The sequence below is a fragment of the Neurospora tetrasperma genome (assembly GCF_000213175.1).
Source record: "Neurospora tetrasperma FGSC 2508 unplaced genomic scaffold NEUTE1scaffold_81, whole genome shotgun sequence".
Classification (NCBI taxonomy): Eukaryota; Fungi; Ascomycota; class Sordariomycetes; order Sordariales; family Sordariaceae; genus Neurospora; species Neurospora tetrasperma.
Genome location: NW_009799179.1, coordinates 3,553,551 through 3,568,698, shown reverse-complemented (window position 1 = coordinate 3,568,698; position 15,148 = coordinate 3,553,551). Strand labels below are relative to the sequence as shown.

Below are 15,148 nucleotides of genomic sequence, written 5' to 3'. Positions count from 1 at the left end.
CAACAACAACACAACAACAACAACAACAACAACAACAACAACAACAACAACAACAACAACAACAACAACAACAACAACAACAACAACAACAACAACAACAACAACAACAACAACAACAACAACAACAACAACAACAACAACAACAACAACAACAACAACAACAACAACAACAACAACAACAACAACAACAACAACAACAACAACAACAACACCAACACACACACGGGAATTTTCCTGTTGTCTTGATCTCTTTCTTCACCTACGCTACTCATCGAGCCATCAGGTTTCGCATTGGGTACCTTACTGTACTACCACTGTTGTTTCAGCCCTACACCCTGTGTTGGATTGGTCTTGTCATTTTCGTACCATCCCACATTCACTCATACTCTGCTCCATTCACATTACATCATTACCTTGAATCATAACCCCGACACTAAAACACCCCAAAGAGCTATCATCCGTCTCAGAGCCTGTAACTCCGGTGCTGTCTGACAGGGAGCCTTCCGGGTTTCATTACTCTTACCATATTCACACCACCAAGCAAATCAATCAGTACCGAGCTGGTTAATATCACCATCAGCCATGTCTAGCAGCCCAACTTTCAAGGACAAGGACGAGGATCTGGAGGCCCAGGTTCCTCTCAACCCACAGCCTTCCAATCCCACGGTCAGAACAGAACAAGAAGTCTCAGGCACGACAAAGCTACTGTACTTGGCCGTCTACTTTCTATGTAACATTTCATTAACGATTTACAACAAGCTCATCTTGGGCAAGGTGAGTGCCGAGCAGCCTCCTGGTTTTGTCTTATACCAGACCCCCCAATTGATCTTTCACCTGTGTGTACAACATCAAGCTAACCATAATCACCAGTTCTCCTACCCATGGCTTCTCACGGCCCTCCACGCCGGCTCGGCGTCTATAGGCTGCTACATCCTCCTTCTCCAAGGTCGATTTACCCTCACGAAGCTCAGCCTCCAGCAAAACGTCGTCCTCTTCCTCTTCTCCATCCTCTTCACCGTCAACATCGCCACCTCCAACGTCTCTCTCGCCATGGTCTCCATCCCCTTCCACCAGATCATGCGATCGACCTGTCCCTTTTTCGCCGTGCTCATCTACCGCTTCCGCTACGGCCGCTTCTACCCGCGGGACACCTACCTCTCTCTGATCCCGCTCATCCTGGGCGTCGGTCTCGCCACTTATGGCGATTACTACTTCACCGCCGCGGGTTTCCTCCTCACTTTCCTGGGCGTCATCCTGGCCGTCGTCAAGACCGTCGCCACCAATCGGATCATGACCGGCGCGTTAGCTTTGTCGCCCCTCGAAACGCTGCTGCGCATGAGTCCCCTAGCTTGCGCGCAGGCGCTGGTCTGCGCTATTGCTAGCGGTGAGCTGGCTGGGTTTAAGGAGCAGAACCCCGAGGGCCCGTCGGGGGCGTTGATCCTCACGCTGGCGGGCAATGGGCTGTTGGCGTTTTGTCTGAATTATAGCTCGTTTTCGACGAACAAGGTGGCGGGCGCGGTGACGATGACGGTGTGCGGAAATATCAAGCAGTGTTTGACCATCTTGTTGGGTATTGTGTTGTTTGGAGTCAAGGTGGGATTCTTGAATGGTTTGGGTATGGTGATTGCATTGGCGGGCGCGGCGTGGTATAGTGCTGTTGAACTGAGGAGCAAGACGCAGAAAGGTGGGAGGTAAAAGAGTTGGTTCGTGGGAACATCGTCCTTGCGCGATGACAGGGGAGAGATATATGTGATACCCTGCCGGTTGCGGTGGTTAAATAGAAGGTTAGGTGCGGATTGCATATAGAGTCTGGAAAGACGTAGTGTGTGTGTGGGAGATTTGTCCATACATAAAAACAAATCACAAGCGTGTTTATCGCTAGAAATTCATTTCCTTTTATAAATCATTATCCGCGGATCTCTGCTCGTGCAACCTCATAGCCAGCTTTCATAACTGCTGCATCTGTCTCTGTTCTTTGCTTCCCCAAAACCTTTCCAGGCCACGCTGCCGCTTTCGGTGTTTACAAGCCCACTGAAAAACCCCAAGCAACGAAGCAACTGGATATAGAAGCGCCACCAGATCCATGCACAACATTTGAAGACGAATCAACTTTCAGCAACCTCAATGATGCATTTTGATTTGGTGCCCTGTCGTAACATTGTGAGTTGGCAAGTGGGCTGGCCGCTGCCACGCGGGCCCATGTCGTAGCATCTCTCTCTATAGGTTGCAAAAGCAACACAGTTTTCATAACGAGATCCAAGGCGCGATAACCGAGTGGCCTAAGGTGTTTGACTCGAACCACCCATTCGAGGCCTATCAAATCTCTTCGGAGGCGCAGGTTCAAATCCTGCTCGCGTCGCTATAACCTCGTTTTTTGCAGCTTTTCACGATGTTTTTTGGTGTTTGTTTACATCATCCAAAGCGTTTCCAGACTTTTTGGCTGCCATTTATCTGGTTGTGGACAAAGATCCTGACGATGAAAGAAAGAGCATGTGACGTAACGGGTCGTTGTCAATTCACGGAGGGGCCTGGAAGGTGCAATGGGGCGCATGGATTCTGGTGTGCAGTATTTAACCGTGGGTCACGGTAGTAAACCGTCAGTTAACCTAATCAACCAACCCACTCCCTCTGATCCTCTCCATCAACTGCGAGCAACGCTGGAAAACCAGTTGCAGGCAAACGTCCGCAACCGGACCATGCATTATTAAGTGTGATAATTACGCTCATCATCATCATCATCATCTCTAATAACTCCAGCTCGAGGCCTCGCTGATATGTCCCGTCATGCAAACCTGATCCCCCTTCTTCACCAGCACCTCAAATATGCCATAATCCGTGTTCATCTTGGAGCTCGACATGGCATACTCCTCCCCCGCGTATATCGGCGCCGTAGCCCTATACGAGATCTCCTCCAAGACGGACCCCTCCACGCGGTGCACGTCTCGCCAGTAATCCAGCATGTTGATCAGGTTCAGCGGCCCATGCACGACCACGCCCGGATGGTTCTCGACGGCCCTCGTCCAGCTCTCGTTGTAGTGAATCATGTGCGCGTTGAAAGTGAGAGCCGAGAACCGGAACAGGGCGGCGGGCGACCACTTGAAGACCCGGTCCGGCAGGGCATTGTCACCCACTATAACGTCTCGCACTTCTGACTTGCCTCCTCGCGGTGGAGGAATCGGAGGCATTGAGGATGTGGATGATGATGATATTGCCGAAAGGTCGATTTCTTTCCGGAATATCCAAGATCTGTGTGATAATAATGAGAAAAGAATAAACAACACTTTTTCTTCTTCTCGCTTTATTTTTTGATTATGGCTTTTTGTTTGTGTGTCTAGACAAACTCGAACTCACCTTTGGTCGACCAGCGCCAAGCCTCTTTCACCCCAGAACTCTTTGTTCACCTCCACCAGAACCATCTCACTGCCGTCACGACTCTTCTTCGCCACGGCACTCAGGAGCTTTGTGTGTTCCTCAACCTGCTCCCCAACCCTCAGCTCGGTACCGTCGTTCCACCGCATCTGTCCTCCTGCCCACATGCGCCTCGTAAAAGGCGCGGGTGCGTTGAACGTGCGGTCTGTGCCATCGGCACCAAGATCCTCCTCCAGTTCTGATGGCGTAAAGTATACCAGATGGTATCCCGGTGGCACTGGTGTTCCCGCTGGGGGACAGCCGAGCGTGAGGTCCAGTTGGGGGCCTAGGCCATACCTTCGGCCCAGCGTGAGACACAACTTTTGTAGCTGATTGCCGTCTAGAGTCTGTTTTCGGACGATGGTCTTGTCCTGGAAAGTGTGTAGCATCTGACTTGCTGCTTCGCTGGCGGTGGTGGTGCTGCTGGTGCTGAGAGACCTCGGCCTGGACATAGCGCGGAGATTGAGTGGCCGGGTTTGCCGGCCCAGAGCTGATCGTAGAACGGTCATGTTTGCACAAAATATGTTGGGATAGGTGGGAAAGGAGGTGGGTGATAATGTTGAATTGGTTATCTGAGTGACACAATGATTTCTGGACAAATTGCTGTTCACAGGAAAAAATGACATGGGAATCCGGCCAGATAAGTACTATCACTTGGCAACGATGCCGTTGATCAAGCTCAACGCACCACGACGCAATCACCGCCTGCTGTGATGGAGAAGGTTTACCCCGCATTTTGCGTTTCTTGGGGTAGGAAACCGGCTGTCATTACCCCTTGTGCCCCTGAATCATCCCTCAGCTCCAACGTTGCAATCCTTGGTTGTGATCACCTGATATGGCTCCATCGCACTAGTTATCGACTCACGCCTGCCTTGAATTGGTAGCTCCTAAGGAGAAGCGGTGGATTGGCTGAAACCGTTCGCCTCGTTCTCGTTTCATGCTTTTTGAGCTTTTGTTTGAGCCTCAACAATGCCGACCTTCATCAAAAGTGCGGCGCGCTCCGCCCGCTGGCTCCCGCGCATAACGCCACGATCGACAGCGAGTGGACACAATGCCTTTTCGACTTCAGCACGGCGCCAATTGATGGCCATGGCTGGGTTTACAGAATCCCAGCTCATGGTACGAGATGCTGTGACGAAAATATGCTCCAATTTCCCAAATACATATTGGCAGCAACATGACCAGATGGAGGAGTATCCCAAGGAGTTCCACGCTGCTCTCGCGCAAGACGGATGGCTCGGTATTGCCCTACCAGAGGCGCTCGGAGGAGCCGGACTTGGTATTTCTGAAGCGACGATGATGATGCAGACAATTGCCGAGTCAGGGGCAGGTATGGCGGGTGCGCAGTCCATTCATGCCAACGTCTATGCCACCCAACCGCTCGCAAAGTTCGGAACGCCGGAACAACTTGAACAGACCATTCCGAACATCATCGCAGGAAAGCTCCGCGTCTGCTTTGGGGTGACCGAGCCCAATGCCGGTCTTGACACGCTGCGCCTAGAGACATTCGCCAAGAAGCAAGATGATGGTTCATACTCGGTATCGGGACAAAAGATCTGGATAACGTGTGCCCAAGTAGCGGACAAGATGCTGCTTCTGGCGCGAACCACGGCGCTTGATGAGGTGAAGAAGCCGAGTGAGGGACTGTCTCTGTTCTGCATCGATCTGAACAGAGGAGACCACCGGTTGAAAGTGAGCAAGATCAAGAAGATGGGCGGACGCGCTGTTGATGCCAATGAAGTCTTTTTCGAGAACTACCCGATCCCTGGCGAATCTCTCATCGGAAAGGAGGGTCAAGGGTTCAAGATCATTCTTCACGGCATGAACGCAGAACGTTGTCTTCTCGCCGGCGAGGCACTTGGACTAGGATATGCGGCGCTGGGCAAGGCGGCTGGGTATGCTCGAGAGCGCGTGGTTTTCCAGCGACCGATTGGGCAGAACCAAGGCATCGCTCACCCTTTGGCGGATGTGTATATGAGGCTTGAGGCGGCGAAGCATGCGACATACCATGCCGCCAGGTTGTACGATGCGAGCAAGACAGATGGCTCGATTCGACAGGAGGAAGTCGGAGTGGCTTGCAACAGCGCCAAATATTTGGCGGCGGAGGCAGCCTTTGCGGCGTGCGAAAGAGCCGTGCTAACCCACGGCGGGATGGGATACGCTGTCGAGTACGATGTTGAGCGATACTTTAGGGAGTGTTTGGTACCCAGAATCGCTCCGGTCAGCCGGGAGATGATACTCAACTACATCTCCGAAAAGGTGCTCGAGTTGCCGAGGAGTTACTAACTGAGATACCCTCTTGAGACAATGGACTGCAATGCATCCAGAAGCTTTCAAGTCACCTCCGCTGTTAATTACACTTGTCGCGATCGAATCGTCCGGAAGGCGGTTGATGCCTTTGACCAAACCAACTAAGCATCTGATGTCGTAACTTGTGAGCTGTCAATACAAGAGAAAGCAAAGCAAGCAGGGGTGTTAAGTTACCCGTAAGTGAGTCAATGACCGATAAATCGCACCTTCCTTCACCAACTGTCGTCTTCTATCGCTCAAGTCCCCCGCTATCTATGATCATCTGCAGGCATTAAGCGCACAGCATCTACCCTAATAAAAGGAACCTACAGCACGCTTGATCTCTCGAACTCCTTTCCTATCATCCTAACAAATCCAGCCACACGGATCGGCTCCTACCATGACCAAGCCGTATCACGCCCCGAACAAGTCATGGGTGGATACTTGGATTCCCGCCATATTTGGGTCTGCCCCGGGTCGACTGTTAGATATTCCACTAAAGCCCAAACCACTTGAGCAAGTCTATGGGCTCAACATCGACTCAATCACAGAGTACACTCCGATCAACTACGATGCCGGCCATGACAAGTCGGCACGATCCAAGACCACCAATAATGACTGTACCCAACCCAGAGCCGTGGGGTTCAGTTGGCACAGCCAGATCAGCGAGACTATGATGAAACCGAAGGTCCCTCGAGATTCTATCCCTTGGAAGCCGCCTGGTGAGGTAGCCGCAACCAAGAACCAGAACTGCATACACGTGGATAAGGTATCTAACCATGACACAAACGACACCCTCTTGCAGACCCAGATATGGAAGGTACAGAACACACTCCAGTTTACAAGGAAAAGTGACACATATAGCCTGAAACGGAAGAAATACGGGTACACATCAACCATGCGCAGTCGCAGACTCAACGAGCTAAGAACTTGGAAGAAGGCCCTCGAGGGAAGGCAATGTCTGCGACGCAAAGGTCGTTCAAAAGCAGGAACGAAGTCTATCGAGAAATATTTGAAGGCAAACTCCGGCAATACCGTCCAGAGCAATGTTCAATGGCCCGATCAAACAGTCAAGATTGGCAGGCTATTTATTTATGTTGTGGGATTCGCGGCCATTTCCGCGTCATGTGTCGGTATTGGTATCGTGATATGTGAGTCTTGAGGATTTATTTCAAATCATGATACCTCAGGCTGATTTAGTTAGACCTCTATTTTTCCAGGGTCACTATCAGAGAGATACTGTTTTCTCTACTGTCACTAGCAATGACGAATCTTCGTCCAGTGGTAAAGCTGTACGTGGACGAGATCATACCCTCCCAGTAACTCTCTGTCCAACACACCTCGGTGCCTGAACACACGCCAGTCTCTGAACAACCCCCAGTGTCGGTACACACCTCAGCGTCTGCGGAAGGCAAGGCTTGGGTTGAGCCCTGGTGGTGGAAACGATTGTTGAGCGGCGCCTCTATGATGACAGTAGCAAAGACCAAAGGCCCGAACAGGTAAAAGGCGACAGGAAAAGTCTTTTGTGTCCCTGCATACCGGGAAAAGTTTGACGTTCAGGACCCGATTGGTGTCTTTGTGATGTCGTGAGTAGGTTGTAATCGCCAGGTTTGACGGCACGGTATCTTCTCAGACATACTGTGTAGGACTTCAAACTTAGTACCCGAGGCAAGATCAATGCTGAACTTGCAGGAGACGTTCACACGGATAGTATCACCGTTGGGCCCCCAAAGGAGGGTTACAACAATTCCTTCCACAGCCCACTTAATACACTAATGATGTTGAGTGGTAGTTGAATCTGGGAATAGAAACGATGGCATCCACAGTAGGATTTATGAATGCAATAGACCCGTACATTGGAGTGGCACATCTCGTCAGCTCGTCCTACCTACGCTTGCCGCAGCCGCGATATAGCCGCGCTGAAGTGTCGCTTTGGACCACGTTGCACTGGTCGAGCAATCAAGCAAACAGCCCTACGGGACTGTAACACAACATGATTTGATCCTCTACAGAACACCAGTTAGCGGCGTGATAATCTGATAAGTCTTCCAATGGTGATGGGTCTGGGAAAAAGGCTAGTGGAACTAGACTCAAGTGCTGTGGTGCGCAGCCAACCATCCGGCGCTTGCGCGCTTGAAATTCTGAAATATGTGCGGTGCACGCCTTTGCTTTACATATGTAGGACGGGAAGATGGGAAGTGGGGGCCATGAACTCCAGAAGGGAAGGGATGGGAAGAAGGGACATTGGTTTCTCATGTGTACTCAGCCCCCTTGGTTACGACTCTCCCTTGCAGTGTAAGCTTGGAAGCTGAGTGAGTCCAGCCGAGATTGTATCGATGTAGGTATATGTAGGTAGTTGAGTCGTCAGGGACGAACAATCGACTAAGGTAGGTCCTCTTGATCGAGATGCAACCGAAGATTGTGTGGCTGGATGGAAGACGGCAACATCGCCGAACATTGTCGGACTACAAATGAGCGATGAAAGTAGCGAATTTGAAGAAGAATTAGATAACAAGGATAGAGAACCGAAAATAGAGGACTTGTTTCTGTGATAACATCGTACTTCTTGTACAGTATATGCAGTGCCCACCGTGGTGCTTGTTCGGAGTAACCCTTCAAGCCAGGGCGCAATGGCCCCCCATGTGGCTTATACATAGCACCCTCGAGGCAGCAGCTAGCAAGGTCATCCCGCATACATGCAACGAAGGGAACTGTGATGTCCAATCGCGAATAAACCCAACGTAGCAGTGGTTGGCTAGCGAGAGAAACAGAAGGCTGTAATTGCGGGATGCGATGGTACGTAGCAGTCTATCTGGGTCGCCGGGGTTACAAAGATTTGGGGAAAGCAAAAAAAGGGAACGAAATCTAGCAACCTGGAGCAATACGGGAATCCGGGGCTTCAGCAAGGACCTCATTTTGATCCTTTCACCTTGTGTTGCATCGGAGAGTGCATCGTGATTCGCCTCATATCGTACATACCCCGTGCTCTGCGTAGATCATCGTGTACAGGACGTGGGGATTTGCGATCAGTATCACATCGATGGAGCAGATCATTCACAGCTCGGTAACCAGTAAATCCGTAGATGTGTTGGGATCTCCGAGTTGGTTGGAAATAAACAACCAGGAACGAGAACAGCATTGGGTATTTTCTATGATGGAGTTTGGTGTGATAAAAAGAGAAGCCATATCACATTTGCAGTTACGGGCATTGCCATGTCTCACACTTGGATACCTTACGTCACAGGGGGGAGGGGGAGGGGGGAACGGGTCCACCCGCCTGCATCCGCAGATAAATTGTAAGCATCAAACGGGAAGAGAAACGAAACATACTGCGTAGTACACTAGCAGTTACAACGGCTCGAACGGTTTTTTTGGGGGGGCCAAATTTGGACTGATAACAATGGAGCAGTCACGAGGTGAGGCGATGGGAAAGCTTGGTGGTGTCATGCTTGTTGATCCGCCGAAAAAGCCAGACCCCCATAGCCGGTCACGAAATTGCAAGGTCGACGACATGGGTTTTAGCATCTTCAGCAGAGGAAGAAGAAAAAACGTCTGACGTAAAGAGATGGATGTCACCCCCGCAAAGCAAATGAGGGATTCCACCTCGCTCTCGATCTAGGCCCGATCTTGCCAGCAAGCTGGATCAAGATGGAGCCCCGGACGGCAAGAAGAAACCGAACTCTGTCGGCATATAATTTGCTAGCGTGGTACTGCCACCTTACAATAATCAGGGGAATCGTGGTCAGCAGAGTAATCGTTTTTCGGTACGGGAGATATAGAGGTAGTTATCACTACTTTGTAGTTCACCGCGCTAACTAAGTAGGTTTGTAGATGCTGTGTTGTCAGTGATTTCCTCTCGATCGTCGGCGGGTGCTCCTCGTCGCGGGCGGTTCGTTGGCGAGACAAGAGGGCAAGAGCCAAGTGGGAGGGTTGAGTGAGGAAGGGACGGGACTGAAGGGATCCAACCTCAAGGGGGAAATTGTATGGAGGAAAGGAGGAGTGCACTAACAAACTCGCGCGACATCCCTGAAGGTGAGCCGACGCCGCCGAAGCCAGAAGGTAAGTGCCCTGTACCTTGGTGTGTAGCGGGCAAGTGGCCTGGTCCCTACAAAAAATGAGGTGCGATGGTGATCCCTGGCGGCATTCGGTCTTGGTTGCCAAGCTCTGTTGGTTGTTGTTGCCCTGTCCCACAGACCCGGGCCACGAATATCAAACGAACCCAAATGGAGCCAATAAGCAAGCTTGACAGGTGCTGATAGCGGCAGCAGGTGACAAGCTTGAAACTCCGGACGAACGACAACGGACTGCCCTGATTGAGGTGCTTTTCCCTCCCAAACCACACACACACACATCCTCTGGAATCGGAAACCACATGGCTCGCACGCATTCACCCTGCTCATAAGCACCTCAATGACAGTAGAGGCACTATGTACCCTTTCTTGACCCCGAGCCTGTCACTCAGCAAAGACACCTTGACCTAATCAGCAAAACCCTCCCCGCCGCCCCCGGCAAGGCCGCCCAACATCAGCACCCTCAAATGGAAGCTCCCTCTGAACACAGCCAAGAACGCTTCCTGTTCATGGTTGAATGAGCAGAGGACCCTTTATTTCAGCAACGCTAAAACCATCAAGGTTCTCCCAAAAACCAAGACACGATCCACACGACGTCCCTCTTTCAAAAAAGGAAACGTGATGCTCAAGAGCCTCTCCAAGACCGCGCAGTCGCCGGCACACTGGAATGGCGATCGACAGAGCCAAAGAGCGCTGTGGAAATCCACTGTCGACACAATAAGCTTAGCGCGCCAGCCAGGGAGAAACACTTGCCGAGTCAACCATGGTTTTTTCTGGTCGAGTGTGTGCCAGGAGGGTGTCTCTGAGGGTTTGCTGTGGTGAGTGGTTCTGGGCTCGCAGTTTGGTCTTGAATCATGTTCCCCTGTCTGGTTGATCCATCATCTCCGACCCAGCACCGACGACTCTCTTTCGCCCTTCTCGCCATTGCTCGGCGCCATCTTATGCCCTGTCCCTGGAGAAAGTCCGTCTCTCTGTTGTCTTATTTCTTCGTCATCAGGGTCTTCAACTTAGCAACCATGTCAACACCATCCCCACAGTGCTCGACATCCATGTGGAGAAGCGTTGCTCACAGGTGCTAACCCACGTTGCCCTCTGCAAGCCATCTGCCGACCAACAAGCCAGCGCCTTGGGCTCACGCTTTCTGGCGCTCTGGAGCTCTGGACATGGCGAAAGGGGGGCCCACTGGGCACATGGGAACCAGCAAATGTGATGATGGAGCTTTGGGCAGAGAGATGAAACGATCTGCAATCACAGGCTCAAGTGCTCTCCTCTCGTTAGCACTATACTACTTTCACCCAGTATGTATTTGGATATTCCTGTTCGGGCCGTTGACCTGCTTGTCTAGAAATGTCTCTGACTCTGTTGCCCCCACCTGCTCTTATGGGTCAAGTGTCCCTCCATAGTCCACACTTTCACGGTACCTGCGGCGCGCTTGGCTTTTTTTTTTTTTTTTTTTTTTTTTTTTTCTCTGGCAATGACCGAAACAGCCAAGTAGGCACAAGCTGGTCAAGGTAGTGATTGGCGCAGCAGACACCAATATGTCTTACAAGATAGCAGACTCACTACATCCTACATTCGGATAGCTGGGCGGGCGCAATGCTTGACGCTGGGAATGGGCTGGGATCGTGAGCTGAAATGCAGGTTTACCTACCTCTTACCTACGCACTGGGCCCCCTGCGCTCCAAGAAGAAAGTGGAAATACACTAGAGGTATCCCGCGGGATCTACACTCCCCCTACCACCACACTACTTGCAAACTTATCCTGCAACATCGTGCACATCCTGGCATCCTGGGGCTATCCTGGACATCATTTGCCGAGCTGGCTTGCACACAATTGTTCGCAGAAGCAGTAAATCTATCATTCATGCGCCCGTCCTCGGATGTGGCTTGCTCAAGTTCTCCCATCTCTCTCGGCATCGCCCCGGGGACTACTTCATACATACTCCGTGCATCTCATCACATCTGTTTTTGGTCTTACAGATCGTGAGCTGAGCCGCACACCATCACACTCTCTTTACTCGTGTTACGTCCAGCTCAAGTCGCTCTTTTATCGTTCTGCTTACGGGTCCGGCTCTAAGGCCTCGGAGGATACAAAACCCACCTGGCTTGCCTACCTACTCACTACGCTCGCTTCAACAAACATCAACACCAACTACTACTGGTCGGACACCAACCACTCAACACTGCTAGATGACACTGCGCTTCAGTGGTTACGCCTCCCACGTGTCTTGACGACACTCCGAGTCGCTTCGACCCATATCCGTAACCCACTCCGCTCGTCTCGACGTTGACAATATAACATCCGACATCATGTTTGTCCCACGCCTCCTACAACGAGCCGACTTCTCCGCTGCCCAGGCTCAGGTTGTAGGCTCCGAATTTGGCACCACTCCCGACACCAAGCCTGGACCAAGACTTAATGCCATTGGTATTTGGTGGATTGTATGGGGGGCTATCTGGACGACCGCGGTGGTGGCTGGCATGGTCTTCCTCTGGCTCAAGCGTGATCTCCCAACTCTCAGGATACGCGGTCTTGCTCTCAGTTTTGCCGGTATCACACTTCTCCATCTCTACTGGATTTCTGTTCAGCTGGGCTACAGTATCGGACCCATGGCCCCCGAAGTCGCCGAGTTCTGGATCATGAGCATCTGGTTTCCTTTCGGCATCGCCCTTTTCCAAGCCGGTAACAGTCAGTTCCTGCATGTCGCAAGGGCACAGGCTCGGTATGCTCGCCCACTGAGCCAGATGGAGTCTCGATTCGACGAAAAGCACGCGCAACAACCGCCAGAGAGGCTTACCTTCATCGCCCGCTTGCGCAAAATGGACTATTCCAAGAGGATGTTTGCCTGCGTTACCATTGGCATGATCGTTCAGGTGAGTAGTACCATTAGAGCCCGTACGGCCTGTGTCTAACCTTGTTTAGCTTTTTGTTGTTATCTTCATCTACATGATCTCGCGCAAGTTCCACCCCAGCTTTGGTATCCCTGGTACTGAGGTGAGCGGAACTCCTATGGAGATTGCCATGCAGCAAGGCAGAGGTTGGGAGTGGTGGCCTTCGCTGTTCTGGCAGTTTCTTTGGGCTTGGGTTATTGCTCCCATCATTCTCTGGAAGTCTCGTGGTATCCATGACACCCACGGTTGGCAGCTCCAGACCATGGCTTGCTGCATTGCTGGCTTGCCTGCGGCTCCTATGTGGCTCATTGCTCTTTACGTTCCCGGTATGGCACCGGTCAACGCGGTCTTCGTACCCCCTCAATGGTATGTCCAGCGCTTTTCCCCCCTCACCTGATGGCAATATCTAAATCTTGGTTCAAACAGGATCGCTCTCTCCATCATGTTCATGGAGATTTTCACCATCTTTGTCCCTTGCTGGCAAGTTCGCAAGCACAACAACCTGCGTCAGGAGACACTTGATTCGATCGCTACTTGGGAGTCAAAGAAGTTGCGTGCCCGTAACGGCGACAGCAATGCCGAGCGTAGGGGCAGCGAAAATAGTGGACCTACTCTTAGCCCAACCTCAACCAAGGTTGGAGAACACCATTTCACTAGCGGAGTCAGAGATTCATGGAAAAAGCTTTCGACTATGGAGATGGGCCAGGCATCTCCGCCAGACTTCAAGAACGCCACCGATGATAGCGTTCTCACAATGTCCGCTCTTGAGCACGTTCTCGAAAAGAACCCGGAGCCTCTTCGCCAGTTCTCTGCTCGCCGCGATTTCTCGGGTGAGAACATTGCTTTCCTCACTGCTGTGGCTGAGTGGAAGGCCGCTCTGCCGCCTCCTTTCGTCCGCAACCGTCACAACGCCGAGCCGGATGTTGTCCGCCAGCAGTTTACCAAGGCGCTTCGTATTTATGCCGAGTTCATTAGCACCAGAGACGCCGAGTTTCCTATCAACATTGCGTGGCACGAGTTGCGTAAGCTTGAGGGTATCTTCGAGCGTGCCGCTAGGAACATGTACGGAGATATCAACCGCGGTGGAGCTACACCCTTCGCGGAAGTTGACTGGTCCGGATCAAACCAGCCCACAAACGACAGCGAGGTCAACATCGTCTCCAAGTCGGACTCGCTAGCGGTGTCCATGACTCCCATGGGTGAATTCAAGTCTGTAGAAACCCTTCCCCTTGATGACCCGCCACCAACCTCCCATGCCACGCATCCCCGTAACGCAGCTCACTACTACTCGGGCGATATCCCACAAACCTTTGACGCTGCCGTCTTCGATGCTGCTCAGTCTGACATCAAGTACCTCGTGCTTACAAACACGTGGCCCAAGTACGTCCGCGAAAGGCGAGACTCTGGGGATTCTTTCGTTTCACAGGATGAAACCGTAAGGAGCAGGAAGAGTCTTCACAAGGCACTGGGCTTCTTGAAGCCGCTTATTCGGGCATGAAGGACAACACACACACCAAAGAAAATCAAGAAAAAAAGAAAAAAGGAACAACTCACATCATTTGAATGAGAAATACTATCGTTAATGTTATCCCCAGAACAAATCTTCCAACGATCTTTATTCCACCTACCTTACCCAGCAAGAAGCAAGCAGTTAGCCTTGCTCGCCACCGCCCCCCACCAACCCCAATCTTCTCTCACTATGTTTATGTCTTATCATGTACAACAACGGATGTGGTTATGTGATTTTGATGAGTTTGGGCTGGCTGAAGAACCAAAAGAAGAACAGCCAGCATATTCCCAACCACGTGTCGAAACTTGTGTAATACCACTTTGATCACCCCTACTACATTCTTTTACATCCCTCTCCTCATTTCTTTCTTTATCATCATACTATATTGGACTGTGTGGCTTTTTTTGCCTCTTTCTCCCCAACCAGTTGTCTTCCTTATCTCTCTATCTGCCTACCTCTCTTAACGTCCTTTAAACTCACATCACCTTTCTTTTTTTTTTCACTCTTTCAATATACCCATCATCCTATCATTATTATCTCATGTTCATCCTTGTGGTCTGATTACCTAGTGTATAATATCTAAAACCAAGTTGTGTGTATCTGCCTGTATTATATGGAGTGTATGTTAAGTAACACCGGGTATCTGGACTAGCCACTTTTCTTTGATGGTTAGTCAAATGGGAGGAAGGAAAACAAAGTAGCATCTTAGGGTCAAAAAGACAAACTTTTCAAGCAACAAGATGTGTGTAAAATTAAGCACGAGATGGATGTTCCTTTCACAGTGCCATATCCTCATCCTGCTACTCGTACAACAATTCCCCTTTTCTCTTCCCACATCCGTATTGGTGGTGTGAACTGTGAAGCGAGGACAAGGACAAGGCCAGAATGCATGAACAACAAATACAGACAGACAGACTCACACATAAGACGGCCTCAACCAGGGCATGTCAGCCCATGAAAACCAGCATCTCAATCCCCA

The 15,148-nt window shown here is 51.0% G+C and overlaps 5 protein-coding genes across 5 annotated transcripts; 4 read left to right on the top strand and 1 right to left on the bottom strand.

Annotated features, from left to right (window-relative positions):
- Window positions 1-450: 450 nt before the first annotated feature.
- Window positions 451-1,901, top strand: NEUTE1DRAFT_90330 (uncharacterized protein; the record flags this gene model as incomplete). Its single annotated transcript, XM_009857585.1, has 2 exons — window positions 451-774; window positions 871-1,901. The coding sequence occupies 2 exons, from the start codon at window positions 583-585 to the stop codon at window positions 1,693-1,695; spliced, it is 1,017 nt and encodes a 338-aa protein (XP_009855887.1).
- Window positions 1,902-2,533: 632 nt separating this feature from the next.
- NEUTE1DRAFT_71633 (uncharacterized protein) lies at window positions 2,534-4,009 on the bottom strand (the record flags this gene model as incomplete). Its single annotated transcript, XM_009857584.1, has 2 exons — window positions 2,534-3,246; window positions 3,352-4,009. The coding sequence occupies 2 exons, from the start codon at window positions 3,915-3,917 to the stop codon at window positions 2,745-2,747; spliced, it is 1,068 nt and encodes a 355-aa protein (XP_009855886.1).
- A 584-nt stretch (window positions 4,010-4,593) lies between these two features.
- On the top strand, window positions 4,594-5,885 carry NEUTE1DRAFT_90322 (uncharacterized protein; the record flags this gene model as incomplete). The annotated part of the gene is made up of 1 exon (XM_009857583.1): window positions 4,594-5,885. One exon carries the CDS (start codon window positions 4,594-4,596, stop codon window positions 5,692-5,694), a length of 1,101 nt encoding a protein of 366 aa, XP_009855885.1.
- Window positions 5,886-6,097: 212 nt separating this feature from the next.
- On the top strand, window positions 6,098-7,150 carry NEUTE1DRAFT_132948 (uncharacterized protein; the record flags this gene model as incomplete). Its single annotated transcript, XM_009857582.1, has 4 exons — window positions 6,098-6,466; window positions 6,503-6,848; window positions 6,898-6,989; window positions 7,061-7,150. The coding sequence occupies 4 exons, from the start codon at window positions 6,098-6,100 to the stop codon at window positions 7,148-7,150; spliced, it is 897 nt and encodes a 298-aa protein (XP_009855884.1).
- A 4,927-nt stretch (window positions 7,151-12,077) lies between these two features.
- NEUTE1DRAFT_132947 (uncharacterized protein) lies at window positions 12,078-14,272 on the top strand (the record flags this gene model as incomplete). Its single annotated transcript, XM_009857581.1, has 3 exons — window positions 12,078-12,641; window positions 12,691-13,025; window positions 13,086-14,272. The coding sequence occupies 3 exons, from the start codon at window positions 12,078-12,080 to the stop codon at window positions 14,155-14,157; spliced, it is 1,971 nt and encodes a 656-aa protein (XP_009855883.1).
- Between the last annotated feature and the right edge of the window lie 876 nt (window positions 14,273-15,148).